This window comes from Pempheris klunzingeri, chromosome 24 (genome assembly GCF_042242105.1).
Source record: "Pempheris klunzingeri isolate RE-2024b chromosome 24, fPemKlu1.hap1, whole genome shotgun sequence".
NCBI lineage: Eukaryota > Metazoa > Chordata > Actinopteri > Acropomatiformes > Pempheridae > Pempheris > Pempheris klunzingeri.
In genome coordinates this window covers 6,637,138-6,660,475 of record NC_092035.1, presented here as the reverse complement: position 1 = coordinate 6,660,475, position 23,338 = coordinate 6,637,138, and the positions used below count along the sequence as shown (strand labels likewise).

The window sequence follows — 23,338 nt, the reverse complement described above, 5'->3', positions numbered from 1 at the left end:
ATGGCTCTGCTGCTGGACAGCTGTCAGAGCAGTGCAGCCTACTCCTGCCTGATCCGCCGCAGGTTCAAGAGGAGGAGGAAGAAACGCTGCGAGCGCAAAGGTATTCCTCCACTCCGTTAGTTTGACTTCTGGACAGTGTGATTTTACTCTCATCACGGGAAGGTCAGAGGAGTCCCTCAGGGCTTCTCTTTGGATCTGATTGGTGTGTTTCAGAGCTGCTCCTTGCTGTCTGCTGTGATGGGTCTGTGCTGCTGAGAACAAGGCAAAGCTCTCCACTGTCTACCATTCAAGGCTGAGCTCATCTCATCTCTCCTCTCTCCTCACTCTCCTCATTCTGAATGTTAGTGTTGTAGGTGCTAAGACAAGCTTTGAACACGTCTTTAAATGGACAAGAACAGCATGGAACGCTTCAAACAGCAAGTATTTCACATAGAAAACATATTTTTAAAGATAAAATAATAATAATATATAGAAAGCAAGTCATATAATGTGCCGTTGAGTGTGTGTAGAATCAGACCTGCTCATCTTTTGGACGGACACAACACTTTTCTCTTGGTGCTTTTATACAAGTCATCGCTGTCTTTTGTTCCTTCAAGTGTTTCCTACACAAAACAGTCAGTTTCTCCTACCCCAGGGGTCAGAGCCCAGTTTGTCACTGTTTTTGTGCTTTGATGGAGCTTGGGGGAATTATTACTGCCAGTATTGTCAGCATCAGTCTGGATGTTCATGATTACTGACTGTCATCAAAGTCCAAAGTACTATACTGATAAAGCAACTGTAAAAGATTAACAGTCAAATAAAGCGTCTTTATACTGACAAGAGTTCAGAATCAGAAGAATCATGGTAATGTTACCCTTACCATCAATGGCCATTTCGACCAATCAGGTGATAGGGTTTGTAAAAAGAATTCCTTACAATGTCACAAGACTCTGCATGTATTTATCTACATTCTCTGGGACGTTTTGGCCTGACATTGAGAAATGTGAAATGAGAAATGAAATGTGCTCTGGCAGACGTTTTAAGGGTCTCAGCAGAGGAATATTTCTGTTTTCCTCAATAATACAGCTGGACTGTTCATGATCCGCCTAAAGTGAGATGCCTGACAGCTGTAGAGCCTCTGATGCTGCTGGGGAGTTCTCCGGTGTGCTGCAGTGGCTGTGGGGAGAGTCGTGTGGTTACGGATTCATCATCATTCATCGACAGCAAGTGACTGAAGAGTGGGCAGGTCACATTTAAGAGGAGCTGAGTCTGAACCTGAGCGTAAAGCTTAAAGCTCTGAAGTTGAAATGAGGCTTAGCTTCAACATTTGAACACTGCTCAGACTTCACAAAGCTGAGATGGTTTCTATATAATGTGTGTGTATGTTCAGGGAACACACACTAAAGTAATGACTAATTATTCAGGCTCAGTCAGACCAGTCAGGCTCAGTCGGTCCAGTAAGGCTCAGTTGGGTTCAGTAAGGCTCAGTCAGGTTCAGTAAGGCTCAGTCAGACCCAGTAAGGTCCAGTAGGGCTCAGTTGGATCCTAGATTCCAGCCACCTCTCTGCCCCAATATCAGAATTTCAGTTTTACTTTTATTAGAGTTTAAAGAATTAAGGGCATCCAAGCTTTAATGTCCTTGAGACAGTCCAGTGATGGCTTTAAAGAGCCTCTCAAGAGCAGGTAAATTTGGTAAATTTAAACATTTTTTTTAAGAATGGAAACTAAGAGGAGCAGAGAAAGGGAACAAAGGATAGGGCTGAGAACTAAACCCTGAGGGGCTAAGGAGGACACAGTCACTGAGGCTGTCAAAAAGACATCTGTCAGATAAGACTGAACCACTCCAGCAGGCCAACATCATGTTTACGTAATAAGAATCCTCTGGTCTGTAGCCCCTTTTCCACCAAAATGGAGCAAAAGAAGAGAAGCTACGAGAAGCGGACGGATGACGAGGTCCAGGCTCTTTTCAGCGTCTTTGCAGAGGAAGAAATTCAGCGGGACGACCGAGTCTGTGGAAGAATCGCTGGAGGAGGTAAATGTAGGACACACACCGAAACAGATTCGTGAAAAGTTGAAGAAACTTATGCAAGATTAGAAGAAGCTGAACGTCATCAGCCTGGAAACAAACCACACAGATTACCAGGAATTCTTTTACCAGGTGAATAAATTCCTGGTAATAAAAGTTCCTGGAAATGTTGGTGGAAAAGGGGCTAATGGTTCAAATGTAGCAGTGAGACCTAAAAGCATAAGAATGGCAGAGTCCTCCCAGTCGGCAGCTGATAAAAGATCATGAAAAGTTTGAAGTGGCAGATTGAGTGCTGTGAGGGGCTTTAAAACAGGAGAAAGACTGAAGTGTCCAGAAAGGATGTTTGTTGAATGCTTGAACTACTACATGTTTAGAATTAGCTGGTACGATGCCTGAAGTGAGCTGCTGTTCATAATTTTCTGGATGTTTGGTCCAACAGTCTTAAAATCTTTTTTAAAGGTGGGAAAATGTTTCATATGACCAATAATTTCTTTCGAGAGAGATGCAGGCTCAAACTTTGTTAAAAACAGCAGAACAAGTGACAGTGATGGATGGATCATGAGAGGGAGGGTTGGGGGAGGAGGAGTGGGGGAGGTTTTAAGAAGGTGGTGAGATCTAATGATCCAATCTTGTAAGAATATTGTTAATGGTGTCTTTTCAGATTTGACAGTTTATCAGTGAGGTGAGCTCCTCGGCACTAAAACGAAGGGACGAGCCTGAGGGAGGCTCAGCAGCACAGAGCTGAACAGCAGTGAGCACACGGTTTAGCTGTATGAGGGACAGAGATCTCAAATAAAGCAGACATGTGATCAGAGACAAGATCTAGTGATCTAGTGTGTGTGAGGAGGAGCGGTCATCGACTCCTCAAGGTTAGGAAGTCTGTCACTGAAGGCTCGGTAGGACAGCAGACATGTTTATTAAAATCTCTGATGATTAGAGACCATCTAATCATCCCCTTGGGACTGGCTCCAACCCCCTGAGACTGTTAGGGATAAGTGTTCTGGACAATGAGCTCCGTTTGATTCCTGCTGGTTAGAAGGCCTCAGCATTCCTGTCGTCTCACTCTGCCACACTTTGGTCCGCTCCCTCAGCTCATTAGACCGTGGGCCCTTTGCAGAAGCATTTCCTCAACACTTAGTGAGTGTCAGGCATGTTTAAGGCTTCGTCGTGGTGTCTGCTTGAACATGTGACTGCTCTTGAGATTCCACCCTGATGAACAGAGCAGCTCTGCCTCACTCATCTTCTGTTCCATCCTGCTTCATTGGCTCTGTGCATGATGGCAAGCGTCTGCTAATATTTTCACTGGCTGCAAAATTCAAGTGCACTTAATCCTCACATTAATTCAAATTTCAGCTATCAGCACGAAAAGCCAAAGCAGCAGGTGCACTGTGATTTTTCATCTTTTTATCCCACTCGGGAATATTCAATTTAGCAACAGTTATTCATGGAGAGTGTAGTAAACAGTATTAATGTATAAAAAATGAAGCCATTGTACATACTTTGCATGCGGGGCGAGTAAGAAGCCCATCATTTCCGTGTCCCTGCTAAGCGAGGTGCTGTGAGATGAACTGAAGTGTGAGTTTAATCTACTGGGAGCAAAAGTGAATTTCAGACGAGGTATAAGCCGATGTGCTCTGTGAGGCGTGTACGGCACGCCGCCGCTAAGGGATGTGTCTGTCGGCCCAAAACCGCAGATCTCTGTCTGGCAAACAGCCTCTGCGCTGTGATGTGGAGGAGTTGATACCGCTCCCCACCTCCCCTTACCCGTCTCCCCCCTCCCTTCGCCCTGCAGCCGGGTTCGGCCTGAAGCTCGGCTGATAACCCAGTCTCTCCTCTGAAACCCCCAGGCTCAGGGTGCTGAGCTCCACTGGGGGCCCCGACACACACAACACCTCTCCCCCACCCCCTCTGTCCATCAAAAGGTCCCATCGGCCAGGCAGAGTAAAGATCACGTTTTCTAATATTGACTTTTCATTGAAGATAATTGAAGACCAGATTTATGTTTAGAATTTGCTCATTTTATCAGAGGAGCTGCCTCAGATGATCATCCCATCTGCCACTGATAAAGACAAACCATGTTTGCCAAAGTGCAATGCTCTGGTCAGGTGTCAGAAATAAGCCAAACTGAACAAAGCAATGCAGAAGAAGCTGCACTTGCATGAGCCTGTTTTCTCTAATGATTCCTACAAAATGTAAAAGATGCTTATTTGAATTGATTTCTGCTGAGGAAACGACTCTTTACTACGCTTTTACAGCCATGGTAAAAGTGTCCGAGTGGAAATAGCAGAGTGTTACTACTAATACTTCATCAGCAGTCAACATGTTCTTATGGAGGTAAAACAGCTGCTTTGAACAAACATCTAGTGTAACAGCAGATTCTCCACCAGTACAGAAGATCTGAAGACATGAGGGGATGTGTGACACATCTTTGGATCGGATTTAGATCAAATTGCATCATAAATAAGCAGTGATGAAGCGCTGCACCCCCTGCATCTATGTGAGCACGTGTCCACCTGTAGAGAACTTCCAAACAAAGCACTAAATGGCATCAATGTGCTGACTGTCGCAGCCAATCACAGCGCAGAGCATGGACAGGGCCAGCGAGGCGTGCAGAGACATACCCCGCTTGTTAGGCATCAGTAGACAGCTCCAGCCTTCCGCCCCCCCCCCCCCCTCCACCTCCACCTGTCCGTCCATCACCTCCAGGTCTCACTAATCCTGAGGCTGCGGGGTGTGAAATTCAACATGAGCCCAGAGCCCCGACCTGTCTGGGAGATAGCAGAGGACCTGGCCCGGCCTTGGCTGGGGTGAGGAGTACAGCGATAGCCATCTGTGGTGCACGCCGAGGCCAGTGATGCAGAGAGAATGGGGTGGAGGAGGGTCAGCGAGTGTGAGGGAAACCTGAAATCTCTCATGCCGACCTCCTGAGACCTTCTGAGGAATAACAAAGTCAGGAAAATGACTGAGCTCAAGCAAAGTCAAAGCCTGTCACCTCAGACCCTCTGGTGGAGGATATAGTATAGTATAGACTTATAGTATATAGTCTTTATTAACAAATACTGTTTCTCAAGTCATCAGTATTAACCTCACTAATCAAACCAAGCAGTGGTGCAGCTGTAACACTCAGAAACATTTACCTGTCCTTACAGCTCTTTCCCTTTGAATATGGGGAAAAGCCTTTTTAGACCAGCGGGTGTCATGTGACCTGACATTCCAACCAGGTGCACCAAAAGCACCTGGCGGCCTGGAGCTGTCCCCAAGGGCCTGCTAGAAGCAGGCGCACTGCCAGCTTCATGTGAGGCGACAGTGACAGCATTGGTCACTTTTTCGAACAACCAGTCTTTGGTCTTTTCTGACTTCTTGTGGTCACACAGATTCTGGCTGTGGTGTCTCTGACGTGAAGGTGATACGTTGTTACAGCGTCACAGAGCTCTGTGCGAGCTGCAAAATGATCGCCGTAAGGAGATGAACTGCTGTGGGAAAACATTCTTGCTCTACTGGTTCCACAAGCACAGCTGTCACAAGCATGTAGTCAGCGCAGTCTTCAGGCGAATGAGGCCCAGCCTACCTGTGCTGATGTTAAACGGAACCCTGCTGCACTGTGTAAGCATCCACAGCTGCAGTCCGGCTACACAGCGTCTGTAGGCAGACCGGAGGCCTACATTAAAAGGTTATGCATACTTACATTCAAACATTCAAGCATGAACAAAGCCTCTGTGTTTCCAGAAAGGAGTATTCACTTTTGGTTGAATTTGTGTGTGACGGAGTGGGAAAGGTGATGGAAACAAAGAGAAGAGCTGTGTTTACAGTGGTCATGTGACCACAGGGCCTGTACCTGTGTTCTCTGACCTGCTGTATCCCTCTAGCCTGCTCTCTTGTGTGCACTAAAACATGAGTGTTAAAGCTGCTAATCCCTATTTTTAATCTTAACAATGGATCAGATGAGAAAACAATGTGCCAGTAGAGGCTCTGCAGAAGTGACTGTTGGTGGAATACTGGAGTGAGTCTGAGAAAGTGTGTGACTAGTAACTAGCTACCTGATCCAGTCTACACTCTGAGGAGGGAGATGATCACTTCCAGGTGATCTGCACCATCCTCACATGACCTGGAGCTAAATGCATGAGCTTTATTTCACTAGTGGTTTCATTTACAAAGTGCTATCAGAGCGCCCCCCGACTGTCCCCTCTGCGGTGTGGGACCAGATAATCCACCTAATTGCTTTGGCTATGGGAAGGCCGCCGCTGCTCCTGGCCTCTCTGTGTGGTGGTCTGCATGGAAGCCCTGTTGGTTAAGTGAGTGTCAATAGTGTGTGATAGTGATAAAGCATTGGCCCCAGCCCCCACCCCCCCCCCAGCTACTGCCATGGCCGCACAGCAAATTAAAGCCGTCACCAAGATTTCACAGAGTCCCTGTGAAAATGTAGATGAAGTCTGAGATGTGTCCTTGGGAAGCAGTGAGGAGTTAATTTCCTGTAGCTGAGCTGTGTTGGTGCCACATCAGAGAAAACACGCTGCTCTCCAGGTCTGTGTGACGTTCTGAGAGCAGCACCGACTGACCACAGATGATTGATTAGTAGAGGCTGTGCCACAGCACTGCTTTTGCTGCTGCTCAGTTCATACAGTGCCATGTCCACAGCAGAGAGGGGAATGCTCTGTTTGTATGGGGGGTGTCTTTCAGGGGGATGAATGCAGTGTTCCACGGTGCGTCGACTGGAGCTCCTTTGGGAAAAAGGAAAATAACCTCTGCTGCAATTAACAGTGTGAACTGGGAGCAGGGTGGATGCAGTGTGCTACAGAGGCGCTCAGTGTCACTTACTAACTCACTGCTTTAAGTTATGACAGTGACCATGATGGTCACCACAGCATCAAGCTGACAGCTCACATCCACAGCACACAGTGGACGTGGGGCCCACAGACAAACCAGCAGGGCCAGTCAGTCTGAGTGGACAAAAGAAAGAACAAGAATTACACAAGAACACCAACTTCAGTCAAATGCGTGCTGATAAAAGAGCTGTTTGTCTGGAGAGTGGACACACACACACACACACACACACACACACACACACACACACACACACACACACAGTGCTGGGAACAGGCCGGGGGTGTGTGTCATAGAGAACTGTGGGTGTCCACAGGTCCTGAGCCCAGACTCTCTTCACTTTTCCACCTTGTTAACAAGATTCTTCCATTTTTTTCTCCCGTTACTTTTCACGCCCGTTCCCTCTGAAAACGAAGCCGCTGTGTGTTTTGTGTGCCGCCCGCTGCCTCATTCACTTATTTCATCATGTGATTGAATAGAATGATTTTGCAGTTACATTAGGCAGATTCTGTGATGACTTTCTTGTAATCTGCTGCAAATGTCACATTTCCATCCAGCTCCAGAAGCCTGTGAAAAGTTCAGTGAATTTAAAACAGGAACTTCCAGAAAGGTGCAGGTTAATAAGCTTTCTGTTTGTACCCTCCCAGCTGAAAAGGTCAGGCAATTATCTTGTTGAATTGAGCAAACTTTACTGAAATGTCTTAATTTAGTGATAGTCTTGTTCAGCCTCGTTGCTACAGTTGAGATACATCTACATTCTGCCAAACTCTAGGTCCTGTTTTGTGACTGAGGCCCTTCGATGATGGGGTGTTAGCTCCTCCAGGTAGAAGGATAAACAACATTTTCTCCACCTGATCAAACCTCCCTCCAGTGTTTCCAGACTCCCCCTCCTCCATCTCATCACCCCTCCCTGGCCAATCAATGTGTCACACCCTTGTCGGTCAGGGTCCAATTTCTGCACATCTCAAAATGCCATTTCATGGGGAGAAAATGGAGTTTGTGTGTGAGAGCAGCTCAGCGCTGCTGGCAATGTTCAGGAAAGTTTTATTTTTTTTGTCTGTGTCACTAGTTTGAGGTCACCGTTCTCCCTCCTCGCTGTCTGCTTCTCCTCAAGATCGATCCATCTGCATTAGGCCACTAAAAGAGTTTTCTGACAGCTGTTTGCAGTTGTTTTCTCTCGTGGCTATCATTGGAACTCGCCTCAAGCACCAGAAAAAGGCTCCAGAATCCATTTATCACTGTCGGCTTAGTCGCTAGTTACCGCTGATGGCTGGTATCCAAACTCTTCTTGTTGATGGGGTGTCCTGAGGGCTGCACAGATGCTGACGCTGGCTCGTGCCCCCAACTTCCTGTCTCGTGTCCACGAATATATGGAGTGTATTATTTTAATAATTCTCACCCCTGCAGGAGGGAGCAACAAAGCCATGGCAGACGGTAGATCCACTAACCAATTAAAAAGACCAACTGAGTGTTCAGACTGGCTTCTTGTCCTGGCAGCCTTTCACTTCATTTGGTGAGGCCCAACAGCGTGCTGCGCTGTGTGATCTGAGGCTGCAGTGTGGTAGTAGGCTACACATTTGTATTTGCCCTGCCTGTCTGACAAACATATTCTCTATACAACATGGATGTTAGGCCGCAGAATCCTTTAATACACGTGCCACTTTCCATTCCTGCCGACTGTTTATCCTCCAAAGTCTCATTTTCTTTCCCATTTCTTGATGGCGTTATGTATTACCGCTCACTAAATAATCTTCCAGTAATATGTCTGTATGAAACGGTGCACACAAAGCACTGTCTGCATCAGATAAACCACATCCTGTTGCAAGTGGCAGCAATTCACCTTAACCTGTGTGGGATTCAGACAGTTCATCATGAGAGAGACAAGGTTTTTGAATGAGCATTATACAATTTTCAAAACCTCAAAAGTTTGTGTTTCGGTGACAAGCCTTCTGATAACTACATTTGTTGACATTTCACTTCCTCTGAGTTAATTTTCTTCTTCCATTATCTTGAGAAAGGCAACCTAAGCCCTGTTCTCCTTCCGCCTGTCTCACACAATGGAGCCTGAGCATCCTGATAACATTGTCATTTCCAGCGTTTGGAGGCACACAGCTGAGTGGCAGCAGGGCAGGAGGCCATATCTGCCCACGGAGGAGTGATTATACAGACCGAGTTTGGAGCCTTTCCTGTCAGTCCCATTGGCTGGGAGTCTCGCTCTGCTCTCCTCTAGAGGAAAGCTGATTAGCCATTTCATTAGGTCTAATTGAGGTCTTCACACTTGTAACTACAAAGTACAGCAAACATTAGGAACCAACAACTTCTATGGGTGGATTTCCTACAGAGACAACAAAACAGCCTCATGAAATAGTTTCGGCTGTGATGGCGTGTTGCACACATCAAAAGTTTCTTCACCGTCAAATGTTACAAAGTTAGCTGATGGGTTGACTTTACGCCGCTGTTGTTGCTCTGCACTGTTCTTAGCCTTGTGGTCCACATCTCCTGTGTCTCCAGAGCTGCAGGCCTTCTCCTCCTGGGCCGTTCCGCCTTGCGGGGGGTTTCTCTGCAGTGATTGGTCTCGTGTTCCTCCCCAGTGATGTCATCGCCCCAGGCTGGCTGCTTCAACTCAGACGTTGTAAAAGATGGCGGAGCTGGGACTGGGCAGGGATCAGTTTGTCAGTTTGCTCACAGTCTGCTGTGCACCCACACTTAGACATTGTTCGTAGGGAATGGGTGAATAGGTGCTGCTGTTGTGTTTTTTTCCTCAGTAGTCACGTGTAGAGCAGGTAAGATAGAGTTTTGTTTCTCATGCTTGGATCTGCCAGCTAGACAGCTGTGAATCTAAGCTGACAGATTTTTAGAGGCGCCACCTGCTGCTCTTTTCCTCTACTAACCCTAACCTCTGCCTCGGCTCATGCAGCTGGGTTCCTTTTGTATTTGACTGCACTTTGTGTTCATTCATCTGTCTGCTAACACTAGACGGAGAGCTTGCTCCTCATTGCACCAGCCTGACACCTGCAGATGTCGGTGTGAGAATGGAAGCTTACCAGGCAGGGAGGGTCAGATGAGAGATTCTATGTTGCAATATGGGAAATGTAGGATCCAGTGTCTTTGGAGCCTGACCCATAGTGACTAAAAGTCACATGAGCTCAAACTTAAAGGAAGTATAGCACTGAACTGCTGGGTTAGTGTAACAGGGCGGCTGTCCGTGGTGCTGAAACACATACTCATATGAGGATCTAGCGCAGCTGTTTGCATTTCTCTGTTACTTTCAGATGTTTAGTGAGGCCATTGTTGCTCTCTGGTTTAAAAAGGGCACATAGTTTCTGAGTAATTTATTTATTTTGAAGTGTTGTTACATGTGGAACACTCAGGAGTAAAAGGTTCTCGGAGCCTCGGTGCACCCACTGTCCCATAAACACAAGCTGAGAGTCAAGGTTGGTCTAAAACCTGACTCGATTCCTGTATAATCTTACAGCACCACAGCACCCCCCAGACCCGTCTTCCCCTAGGTAAATCGACAGTAATTATCGCACAACGTCTGCCGTCCTCAGTTTGTTTGTTTATGTCCAGGGATGGCACGCTGAGTGACAGCTTCCTGATTAGGCTGGAGGAAATAATGGTAGCTCAGTGTTGCTTATCAGCCTGAGAGACGAGCGCCTCTGTCTGACAGGAGTAGCTCAGGGCAGGGTGGAGGTGGAGGGGGCTAGCCGAAGGGGAGAATAAGCTGGGTGATGAGTTGTGACACCTGAGCAAAGGAGGTGTTGAGGGAACACGGCTGGATCGGTCCTAGCAGGGGATGTCAGTGTTAGATTTCTCAAAGGTTTGTCAGAAAAAGCCCATTATTGGCTTTAACGGCACGATGAAAGTCACCCATCTCTTCTCTGGCTTGGCATGGATCTCATGAAGCCAAATCCCAAGCAAGGAAGTGTTTTGTCATCAGATGGCAAAAGACAAAAGTACAAAACCTTCTCCAATCTTCAAACATTAAACTTCTATAGGGTGTGGTTAAAAAGACTGTTTCATGGCACTTTGCTGTCAAAGTTTTATTAGCTGACCTGGATCTATTAGTCTGATCCACTGTGAGCTTTCACAGGTCTGAAATACTGTGTTCCTGCTAATGATGCTGCTACTAATGAAAAGCTGATCTCTAACATCACATGAAATGTAATCTCTAATGATTATGTGGAGCAGTGTTGGAGCTAACGTGCATCGTTCATTGACCAGCGTGTTTCCAGGTGTTGGGAAGCTCTTCTGCCTTTGTGACAAAGCTGTATGAAGCCTTTAGGTCACTTGAGTCAGCGTCGGTTGTGGCTGAAGACTCCAAGTTAGAAACACACTGCCATGAAACTAGAAGGCAGTATGTGCTCAGAGGTCCTAACACTCCACCTCCACAGGCTCCTCCGTATGTGCCACATGTTTTCACATTGTTTCTCTTGGCAGAATCCACACTGCTGCTGTGATTCCTTTTCCGCCAAGTCTAACTGTGGAACCATTTCCTGCCCACTTCCTTCACGACTGTCTCTGACTGAACTTTGTCAACTGTGTGTGTTGCCTCCAGGTCGAGTTGGAGCTCGGATTCCTCGAAACCAACAGAGGCTGCTCAGCTTGGAAGGGGACAAAGAAGAAAGCATGAGTGAGTCCATTTTTCTATTTCAAGTCTAAACAAGATATCTATGTTCAAATGTGAAATGTGACTGTTTACAAAAGTCTGTAGACGCGTTTTTATGAACATTTCTATTTCTGAGAATGATGCTGGAACCCTGGTTCTGTCCAGGTCACGGGATGCATGCACATAGTTAAAGTAAATACAGAGCACTGAGCTTCCTCTCACTGTGGACTCTCAGACTGTCCTGACAACGAACCATCCAGTTCCATCCAATTATCTTCAAGAGGCAGAGTCAGATCTTAATCCAGGGTCAGGGTGTGTCTACTGGGAGATTTCAAGGCAGATTTTAAACTTATCCCCTTATTCTCAACCAAAAAGCTCCCCAAAGCCACCTGAGATCCACCTCTGGATTTGGAACGTAGGTCTATTTCAGCAACCCTCAAAGGGATTTTATGGGAAGGATGAATATAGCAAGTTTCTAAATGAAGTTAAGTCAACGCAAAGCTTTACCTTCACCTGACACCATCCACATGCTCCTTTATTCACAGGGAAAGGATGTTTGATAAGTTGGCTATTTATTTGCAAAAATGATATGATCAGGCATCAGGCTGAGACGAAATTCCATTTTCATGAGTGAACGAATCTGACTGTCAGGGAGACTGAAAGTAGTCGCTGCGCCTGAAGACATAAACCAGATAGCCAATTTTACATTGTGATTCAGCCTGCTGATGCTTTGCCTCAGCGCTAACTGATGGAGCCTCTTTAAAGGCTTTTTATTTGTTCAGACAGCAGTAATCCTGTCCCTGTCAGCGGGAGCTAAAGTGAAACCGGTCGGGAGAACATGTGGATTATGCTTGGCAGTGTAGGGAGAGTTGGCCACAGGCTGGGAGTGGTCAAGGTTGTTCAAGGGCTCTTTCGCTAAAATAATAAACCGTAAGTCAGTGAAATCCAATATCAGGTGCCAGTAACACGTTCAGTGCTGACCTTACAACTGGACACGCTAAAACACACTCAGAGCCATGGACAGTTCAACTTGCCATTCCCCAATGGATTGATTTTTCCTGCAATTTATGAAGAGAATCTGTGTTTCTGCTGAACGATGTGTTCGCTGAGCCTCAGCACTGGCTGTTTCAGTGGAGTAACAATGACAATATGTTCCCTCCTCCCCAGCAGACCTATAATCACTCTCCCCCTCTTGTTGCTCAGGGCATTATCTGCTCTTGTGTTTCTCGTGTCTGACTCCCGGCCCCCTTTTGCATGCTTGTTGTTTCCTGTGCCTGCAGTAGTCAACAGACTACTGAACAGCACTCAGCTCCGTCCAGGCACTGTACACTCACAGCTCACTTACAGCTCATTACAGAATGCATAAAGCCTGACAACGACAGTGGGCTCGGCATAGGGCTGTATTGCATGTTAGCAAAACTAAATTCAGAAAATGTTTATCAAATCTGAATCCTTTCTAGTCCCTTATCAAATCTTTTCAGGTAGTTTGATTAGTGGGAGGTGATGAAGATGATGAAGATGAAGACATCTTAGTAAAAAACTATGTATTACTCCACCTAAACCACAGAGAGGGTGTGCTACACACATTTTGTCACTGTTCAGTGGCATTTATTAACCCTGTCCGGGCACAGTTTTCCGTTGCTGCTTGCTGGGGGGTTGGGGAAGGGGTGCACTGCAGCTACAGAGGCTTACGTATGTTAACACAAAAACACAACAGGAATATTAGTGTACTTTATGACTGAGAAAGGATTTTTCTGCTGCACTGTTACAGGTGGCAGAATCTGGTGTAACATCGGTGGTAGGCTGAGGCCAAGCACTCGTCCTCCCCAAGTTATCAAAAAAAGTTCTTACTTAAACATGATGGATCATAAAACATAAAGGGATCGGCCATGCTCAGTCAGCCGGTCTCGTTATCAGCTGTGTGGCTGCGTTAGCACCTGTTTGTATACGTCAGCATTGTTTTAGTCTTTGCAGATCCCTGTAGTGTCAAGAAGAGACAAAAGAGAAGATCTAAGAGAGATGGTAAAATGAAGGTTTGATGAGGGATTTGTTGGCCACGGAGCTCAACAAAGTGTGGTGATTTACAACATGAAACCAGATCCAAAATGGAACGGCTATTGGCAAATTACATACTGGAGGTTTGGCACAAAACTCTGCGCTGCTGTGCCTGAACTGTGGTTAATGGCTTTTAATTTTGTTGTATTTATTGCTGTTTTGTATTTATAGCCACATGTATTGTAATGTACCGTAGCTGATGTTTTCTGTCTGCAGTGGCCATGTTTAATCACTCAAATAACTTCACATTATTTCTCTGGCATTTTCTTCAGGCTTAATTCAAATGCAGAAATATTTTGGCAAAAGCTGACATCTTTGTTTGTACCCCCATCTTTCCTACAACCCCTCTAAACCTGCATTTTATAGGATTGTTTTCTGTCCTGAGCACCGAAAGGAGTAACCTATCGAGCTTTTGCTGGAGGATGTTATAAATGGAAATTTACATTAAGTTCCATCAGCTTTGTTAACAGGGCACGGTGATATGTGTTCCTAAAACGCAGAAGACTGTCCTCAGAAGGAAATGAAAGAAAAAGTACATATTTAAAGAGCTCTTTGAGTTTACAATTTATCCTGTAATTTGTTCAATTTTACATAGAATATTGCAACAAATGGCTGAAATTACTGTTTCATGCTATACTCAGGTCAGGGGAACACATAATGTCGACCTTTTCCTTGCTAAAATGTATGTATGGTACATAGATTGGTCCTGATTGTGTGTAATGTTTTTGTTGTCATTTATTAATGAATGTGTTTAGAATTCACTCGTACCAATAGAATTTACTGCCACTATATTTTCCCACATAAGTATTGATTAAGAAACACACATCACTTGTTCAGTTACAAAGAGAGATAAAGGAATCTCTAAATTTTACATTTACAAGATCCTGCAACGAAGGCATTGTAAGTTACTCTTTCTGGGCACCGCAGGTTCATGCAGCACAGATGTTAAGGAAAATCAGAACTTGGACAACCTCTTCTCCAAAGAGGGGGTTGCACCTGAGGCTGCTCAACTCCCCAATGGGAGTGCTGGGGGTGGGAGGAAACGTCCCTTAGAGGAGGGCAATAATGGGCATACACATTCCAAGTACAGGCCCAAGAAGCGTAAGAAAGTGCCCGGGCCCATTCTGCCTAAGAATGCCCTCATGCAGCTGAATGAGATCAAGCCGGGGCTGCAGTACAAACTGCTCTCTCAGACCGGGCCGGTCCATGCACCTGTCTTTGTGATGACTGTGGAAGTCAACGGGCAGCTCTTCGAGGGTTCAGGTCCGACCAAGAAGAAAGCCAAACTGAGCGCAGCAGAGAAGGCCCTGCGCTCCTTCGTCCAGTTCCCCAACGCATCTGAAGCCCACATGGCCATGGGCAGGACTCTCTCTGTTCACACGGACTTCACCTCGGACCAGGCTGACTTTTCCGACATGCTCTTTAATGCCTTTGAGACATCCGCTCCTGTAAATGACCCATTTTACCTCGCGCCCAACAGCAATGGTTCCTTCAGCTCGTTGGGAATAGAGTACCCTTTGCTACCTTCCCCTGTCCCAAACCTGGTCCAGGTCCCCTTACCTCCAGCCCCCTCCACCTTCGCCCCCCCCACGAGCGGCAAGAATCCAGTCATGATCCTCAACGAGTTGCGGCCGGGCCTCAAGTATGACTTTGTGTCAGAGAGTGGGGAGAGCCATGCCAAGAACTTTGTCATGTCAGTGACGGTAGATGCTCAGATTTTCCAGGGCTCTGGGCGGAACAAGAAGCTGGCCAAGGCCCGGGCTGCCCAGGCTGCTCTGTCCACTCTGTTTAACATGCAGCTGGATCAGGCGCCATCAAAACAGCCCATACCGAGGGAGGGACTGCAGCTTCACCTGCCACAGGTAAGCAGGGAGGAAGGTAAATGACACTATTGTGTTGCTGACCTTATCTTTTCCAACATGTTTTCTTAGCAGATATGATCAAAGTAAGGAAAGTCTACAGAGTTAATGAGCACTGCAGAAATGTTATTTGATGAGTGGCACCAGCAACTTTGTTCCCTGTCTTTTCAACTGGTGCTGCTCATAATTATTCTCTGTCAGACGTATGGAAGTAAGCAATTTAACAGTTAAGCAACGTTAAAGTTGGGTTTCTGTTCCCCGGAGTTGTTATATGAGACAGGAACTGATCAATGCTTGTATCGTGAAACCCACAATGCCGTTTACAGAAGAGCAGGCCAAGATTGTGTTTTCAGCATTGTCTCAAGGGCCGGATGCTTACATGCTAACTCTGCATCCTGACCAACCACTGGTGAAGAACCAAAAAGCAGTCAGCATGTGACCCTGTATCTTTACCAGTAACTGGAGAGCTACATTATGACCACTTTACAGCACATAAAACACATGAAGGGACAGAGGTGCTCGTCTGGATGTCTCAGTGTCACACATTACTGGACCAGAGAGGCACAGAGGTAGACATCAGACTGAAAGCATGTTTCTATCTAAATGTTGCACAAATTATACGTTTGCAGAGGGAAATTCTAATAATTGTCTGATGAACTCGATTTCTCGTTTGATATGGCATTCATGTTTTCTCCTGATTTCTTCTGTAACCCTCTGTGCAGACACACATTGAGGCCTTTTGTCAGGTGCTCTTTACTGTTTCTGGTGGAGTGGCGTCATCCACACTAAGGAAAATAAAACTAGGAGAAGAAAAGGGCAGACGCATGTCCTACAGCATCACTTACTACTGACTGGGTAGCATTTATAACTCTTTCGCTGCCATATTTTTCGAGAGGCCCATTGTCAGAGATGAGCAGTGGCCCGGTTGATCAGACACTGCAGATGCTGCCTTGTCAGCTCCTGTCGTACAATGAAAGACACGTCTACAAATGTCACCTCTCATGGCCAACCTGAGAAAGTCTGATTGAAGATGAAGACGGCTTCAGGAGGGACAGGTTCAATACACTGGGAATCTATTTACACATGAACTAATCCATGCCTGTAATCCCTGCACTCTGATAACACAGCTGCTATCTTAATTACCATCAGCCTCTGAGTGCTATTCAAACACCGCTGTTCATTATACCAGCCTCTCCAAGTCTCTCTGCTTTTCTTCCAGAGCAGTCAGTGAAGCAGAGGATTTGACAGTATTAAGCTGCTGAGATCCCTGCCTGTCATTCACACCAGTGCAGCATTTCTAATTGAAATATTCAGCGATAGTTTCAGTGTAGATAAGAAGAGCTTTTCATCACACTTTGGCAGTGATGTCTTCTGCTGTTTGGTCATTTGTATCATGTTTTAAATCTGGTTTCTTTAGTTACAGCCTTCTACTCTAATTCTTTTTCATGCTCATGTGTGTGTTGTCCACCACAGGTCCTGGCAGATGCTGTCTCTCGTCTGGTTGTTGACAAGTTCAGCGAACTGACGGACAACTTCGCGTCACCACACGCTCGCCGGAAAGTATTGGCAGGTGTCGTCATGACAACAGGTAGTTTTTTTTTTTTGTCTGCCAAACAGTTGCTTTGGAGAATATTCAACCCTCATCCATTTATTTTTATATACATATATGTGTGTGCTTGTTTTCCCCCATGTTTCTGGTCCTGGTACTCAGTGAGGATGCAGGTTAAGACAGACTCAGTAGTCTAAGGTTGAACAAAGACATCTTCACTGCAAACCTACAGCCAGCCCATTCCCAGGGGCCATTTATCCTGGACATAGTGATGCTACTAGCCTCAGCACAACTCACACCAGGGATCGTTTATACTGGGTGAGGTCAGCATTAGGGAATGCAAACTGTCAGTTTGTCTTCATGTTAGATGGAGCAGGGATGATGTATTTGTGATCTCGGTAAACTCCCCAAGCTGAAGGGCTTCTTTGGCAAAGCTTTCCTCTCTGCTTGGATATTTGTTTGGATCTCTTCAGCTGAGGTAGAGGTGAATGTGTTCCAGCCACTTCTGAACATCTCGGCCATTTAGAACAGCGATGCAGAAAGCTGGGCCCAGTCTGACAGTTCACATCCTGCTTCTGTGGATCCAGACAGTCGCTCTTGTCTTCTCGCTCGTTGTGTGTCTGCTGTAGAGAACTGGCAGACTGCTGACAAATGGCTCTTTGCAGCTTTCTCCAAAGTGTCAGCAGGGGCCCACAGGCCTAGTGAGCTGACGGATGCAGATAAACCCTGGAATCATGTTTCTGCTCTTTAGATGAAAAAAACTTCTTCGGTGTGGATGTGGTGAAGCAAGGATTAAAGGTGGCTGATCTTTGGGTCTCCGTCCAGCAGTTTGTTTATGATGGCACCAAATCAAAGTCCCACTTTAGACTTCTATCTTCATACTTTCTCTGTACAGGTACCGATGTGAAGGAGGCTGAGGTCATCTGCGTGTCTACAGGGACAAAGTGCATCAATGGTGAATACATGAGCGATAGAGGCTTGGCCCTCAATGACTGCCATGCTGAGATTGTGGCTCGGCGGTCGCTCATCAGGTACCTGTACACCCAGCTGGAGCACTTCCTCAGGTGAGTCACAGTACGATACAGCACATTTTTTCCTGCCACTGTGTCCTAATATAATATCTGATGCTGCTCATGTGGGGGTTCTTGAATCCTTAATGTTGAGTTCCTGAATCGTTGGGTCTCTCTCTAATTAAAGAGTTTGGTCTAGACCTGCTCTTTATGGAAAGAGTCTTGATTGATGTGGAGCTGCCACGTCTAAAGCTTAGCTAGAGCTGCTCAAATATGGTTCAGCAAATCACAGTGAGATTGTTTGTATATCTTGATGAACATATTCATGAAACTGTGTTTCTTAAGTTTTCTACTCAGCTGGAGTAAAATCTCAACTATTCACCAAAGTGACATTTATTTGTCTTCATAAAAGTCTTCACAAGCTTTCTATTGTATCACTTGACTTCATTTTGGTGTGTCAGTAACCACGAAGAGGAGCACCACAAATCCATCTTCAGCAGGTGTGGAGACAGACTGGGCTTCAGACTGAAGCAGAACGTCCAGTTCCACCTGTACATCAGCACGTCCCCCTGTGGAGACGCCCGCATCTTCTCCCCCCACGAAGCCGGAGTGGAGGGTGAGTGCAGAAGAATTAACCCAAGGCTGTGATGTGCTTTGATTGTGAAGGTTTTTCATGACAATGTTTAGCTGAGTATGAGAGTGTGTTGTTGCCCCCCCCCCTTCAGACCAGGGAGACAGACACCCAAACAGAAAAGCCCGCGGGCAGCTGCGCACTAAAATCGAGTCTGGTGAAGGAACCATCCCAGTACGCTCCAGTAACACCATCCAGACGTGGGACGGGGTTCTTCAGGGGGAGAGGCTGCTCACCATGTCCTGCAGTGACAAGATAGCCAGGTTTGTGTTCCTCCACTACCTGCTCACACACACTGCTGCAGGTGGATGGCAGATGGTTTGTGGCTACATTTTCAGATATGTGCTCCATGACACCACGTCCACGCAGGCTGCACGGAGGCAGAGCTGCAGCCGGCTCTATCAGACCTCCAGTCAGCATGTCCAAGTGTCCTTCAGCAAGACTCTGAACCCCCACCTGCTCCTGAAGCAGCTTCAGTGTGTGAATGTGTGTGAAAGAACAGTCTCCTCCAAATTACATTCCTCCTGAATGAATGATGTGTGAATGAGGATGTGATGTAAAAGTGCTTTGAGTGGTTGAAATGACTACAAAGGTGCTACACAAATACAGACCATTTAGCATCTGCTCTAAGTATGGAGGAAACGGCGTGTTTTTTCTTGGCCCGTGCACCCGTGAAGGAAAGCATTTGATTTGAGTATACAGTGTGGAAATGACTAAATGAATCCACACCACCTTTAATCCAGCTGTAGGACATGATGAGTTTTCCCTCTCATTACACACTGACACACAGCCTGCAGCCCCTCTCCAGGTGCTGAAGGAAGTCTTTGAGCAGAGCAGCAGGAGGCCTGATCGTTATGTGCATGTGTAAAGAGGCTGAAACATCCTCCATCGCTCCATTCTCAGGTGTCATTAAGCCACTGGAGCTTTGATTAGGCCTTGTGATGATTCTCCAGGAGGCTGATAATAGCTTGGGAATCTGATTAGTGCTTTCAGTTGGAACAACAATGTTGATTTTTGCAGATTTGTGTGTGTGCTCCTTCAGGTTTAACCTCTGCTGTCTCTGGGTCGCAACAAAGGACCAGAGGATCCTAGTCCACAGGTTTATGGCACTTTGCCTGATTGAATAAATGGTCCCTTCTGCCCCCCCTTCAGGTGGAACGTGGTGGGATTCCAGGGCTCTCTGATGAGCTACTTCACTGAGCCCATCTACTTCTCCAGCATCATTCTGGGCAGCCTGTACCATGCCGACCACCTCTCCAGAGCCATGTACCAGAGGATCACTGAGATCGAGGACCTGCCACCGTCCTTCAGTTTGAACAGACCACTGCTCAGTGGTGAGAAACACACTGCACTTCTACAAATGACCGATTTCCCAACCTGTCTCCTGTTTTGTTACGACCAGAAGCACACACAAGAAAACGGACTCAAATGCTCGACACGAGGCAAACAAAGACTGAAAAACTTATAGACTAGACTCAAACACTCTCAACAAGATACTAACACTAACCAGGATGCTGGAACACTCGGAAAAGGGCACAAGACCATCTAGCACAGGACAGGGGAAAGCACAGACAATCTACACACCAGGGAGGGGGAACATGTGGAAACAATCAGGGCAGGAGGTCGAGGGGCCTGAAACAAGAGGGAACAGATGAGCGGCACAATAAAACAGGAAATACATGAACTAAGCGTAACAAACTTGACGAGACATAACATGTTTTCCTCTCTGACAGTACAGACGGGACACTTTCAGGTTTAAATCATAAAAAAGTGAATGGAGTTTTGCATGGTGGCTGTGTTGGGGACCCAGAGTGAGGATCCTCTCAGGTCCTTTGTAATATGTGATTCAGTGCGATCTCAAAATGTCCTGTCTGAGTTATGTACAATGCACAAGTAAAGCAGGGGGGCTTTTTTAATAGTCTATTTTATTCAATAGATTTCTGTTCTTGTTCATGAGCGCCGTCTTTCCTTCTACAGGAATAAGTAACGCAGAGGCTCGTCAGCCGGGCAAAGCACCCAACTTCAGTGTGAACTGGACGGTGGGAGACCAAGGCCTGGAGGTGATCAATGCCACCACGGGGAAAGATGATCTGGGTCGACCCTCCAGGCTCTGTAAACACGCCCTCTACAGCCGATGGATGCGCCTGCACGCCAAGGTAACGTGCTGCTCTGCTCATCACGCAGCGGTGTAGTGAGGCGAGACAGTGGGCACGCTATCTGAGTCTGGTGGAGCTGTAAGATCACAGAGCTCAGCGTGAGGACAGATCTGCACAGCTCAGATCACATCTTTAATCTCATTCACACTGACATTAGAAAGACAGCGCTATCGGACGTGTCACATTAATGTAAGCAGCTCATTCAGATTCAAGGTATCACATCTGCTCTTCTTTGACTCTAGAAAGAAGGTCACTGTGACTAACTGCATTCATAGCTCCACTCCAGTACCTGGACCTGCAGAGAGTCCCATGGCCTGTTCACTCACCTGAATGCTAAGTGACAAGTGTAAAAATCTACTACAGTCTGTAATCTATAATCTTGTCTGTTCACTCCAGAATCAGACATGGTGGCACAGCCCTGATTCCCTCAGTGTGATACATTTCCCTCACATTTGTCAAAGCCTCTCAACATAAAGAAGTTGACTGGTTAGTCAGAACCTGGTAATTCTGCTGCGACTCTTATTTAGAAGTTTCTGCACCTCCTTAGCTGGGTGAATATAGGCACACCTCAGAGGACGTGTCCCTACATTTGAAGATGTTCATCAGCTGATACCTGAATCTCATCAGAATCAGCCAGTTAGTTCCCATGCATATAAAATGAAGACTGAGATAATCAGTGTGACGTTTGCATGAGGTGAGCCCTCTCTTCTTTGGCATTCACGGCTGAGACACTGGAGCTGTCTGTCTAACTGGTGTCCTTGTCCCCGTAGCTGTCCTCCACCCTGCGGATCAGAACGCTGAGACCCAGCAGCTACCACGAGGCCAAGCAGGCGGCGCTGGAGTACCACAGCTCCAAGCAGACCCTCTTCAGGGCCTTCCACAAAGCTGGGCTGGGTGCGTGGGTGAAGAAACCTATAGAGCAGGACCAGTTTGCTCTAGCCACCTGAGCTAGTGCTGCTGCTGGAGGTCTGGGACAGACTTCCCTTTCTGACACAGTTTGGGTCATTTCAGCGCTGAGATTGTTCCCTCTTGGACTGTCTTGGACTGGAATGTATGTTACTGGGAGAAAAGAGGCACCAAATCCAGATGTCCGAATGGATTTGCCTCCTTCACGTAGACTCCCCGTCAGCCAGCACGACTCATTAAAGAAGGTTATTATTCAGTCAGTTATGCAACTTTCTACCAAGGACTAACGGAGGAGGACACTGTACATAAACAGCATTGTTACTTATCTGGCACTTGTTTGTATGAAAACAGTGATGTATTCATTTTGCATGTATGATTATACCAAATTCCTAGGACGTCTAAAGGTCTGTCGTCATGCTCAGTCCTGTCATCCCACATTCTCAGTGGCGTGCTGACTGCAGAATGTCCTGCTGCAGTTCGTCAAACTGTGTGTGAGCTGCAGCAGCTCTTTGAGGCCACATGGACGTTTTCTTTTCTTTTAAGCCATGAATACACACAGTGAGATGTCTAAAGGGACAGACTTCAGTGTGACATTAGAGGACAGTCGTCCACAGTTCCACCCTCCATCTTAAAAGCAGGTTTACTCTGATGTCTGTTTGCTCTGAGGTACAAACATGATCTTGCCTCAACACGAATTAGACTCCATTTGATTCCAGCTAACATGGTGGTCTCGCCTGGCTGTTCTTGTCCTGAGCTGCTTCTGTGCTGTAACCGAGTCTCAGTCCAGACTGCAAAGTAACATCAGGAAGTGTCTGTGGCATCACAAAGGTCTCTGAGCAAATGTTTGAAAGGCTGCTGTTGTCCCACATTATCCAACGCTGGTCAAAGGGGAGGACGTCTGAGTGGAGCTGATGAGAGTGACAGACTGACACAGCTGTCAGGCCTGGGTGGAGGGACTGGAGGCAGCGTTCTCCTTTTAGCTCTTATGGATTCAGTTCATTCAGAAAAGGCTGATTGTGTCACTTCTCTGTTAGAAGTTACTTAGTCTCCTTTTAATGTGAGAGTGATGAAATGATGAGTCGGTGTGTGACGATGAGGACGGTTTGAAAGAAGTGACTGTCCTCTGGGACTGTAAGGTGACTGAGCGGCTCAGTAGCTCAAAGGACATGTGAATGTGTTTCCTTACCCAGGCAGCAGGGAATCCAGTGAAACATAAATGTGGTGTTTTAGTAGGAAAAGATCAAACATTGGAAGGAAATATCGATATACATGTATACTAGTATAAGAGATATATATATATATCATTCAGGCCGCCGTCTTTGTTTTGGGAAACAGCTGAAAAATCTTTGTTGTTGTGCAGCAGACACAGCTGGTTAGAAGAGTGTGGGAACCAACGGCGTCTTCAGCACAGCAGTACTTCTCTTGACACAGGTGGACATCATGAATCACTTGGCTGATTCATTTTGGCTCTTCTCTTTTCAAAGCTGAGCTACTGTTGCATCACTGTTGGACTGTCAGCACGGTCGTCAGCAGAGCGCCTCCGCCTGACGCCACCGTTTGACCTCAGTCTTCTTCCTGTCTCTGCTTTCACCTGCTTTTGTCCAGATGAGCACAAAAACAACACGGATCTCCAGCAGAGCTCTCGGCACCAGGATTGTTTCTGTGGCAGTGTAAAGCTTTAAACAGGAAGCAAATACATTCAGTCACCAGTCAGTGAATCTCCAACGTAGAACACCA

General features: G+C 46.5%; 1 protein-coding gene across 1 annotated transcript; it reads left to right on the top strand.

Moving 5' to 3' along the window:
- On the top strand, positions 1-21,642 carry LOC139223729 (double-stranded RNA-specific editase 1-like). The gene is made up of 10 exons (XM_070855714.1): positions 1-100; positions 11,385-11,459; positions 14,418-15,352; positions 16,823-16,937; positions 17,794-17,962; positions 18,370-18,524; positions 18,634-18,802; positions 19,692-19,873; positions 20,517-20,695; positions 21,466-21,642. Exons 1-10 carry the CDS (start codon positions 1-3, stop codon positions 21,640-21,642), a joined length of 2,256 nt encoding a protein of 751 aa, XP_070711815.1.
- The last annotated feature ends 1,696 nt before the right edge of the window (positions 21,643-23,338 follow it).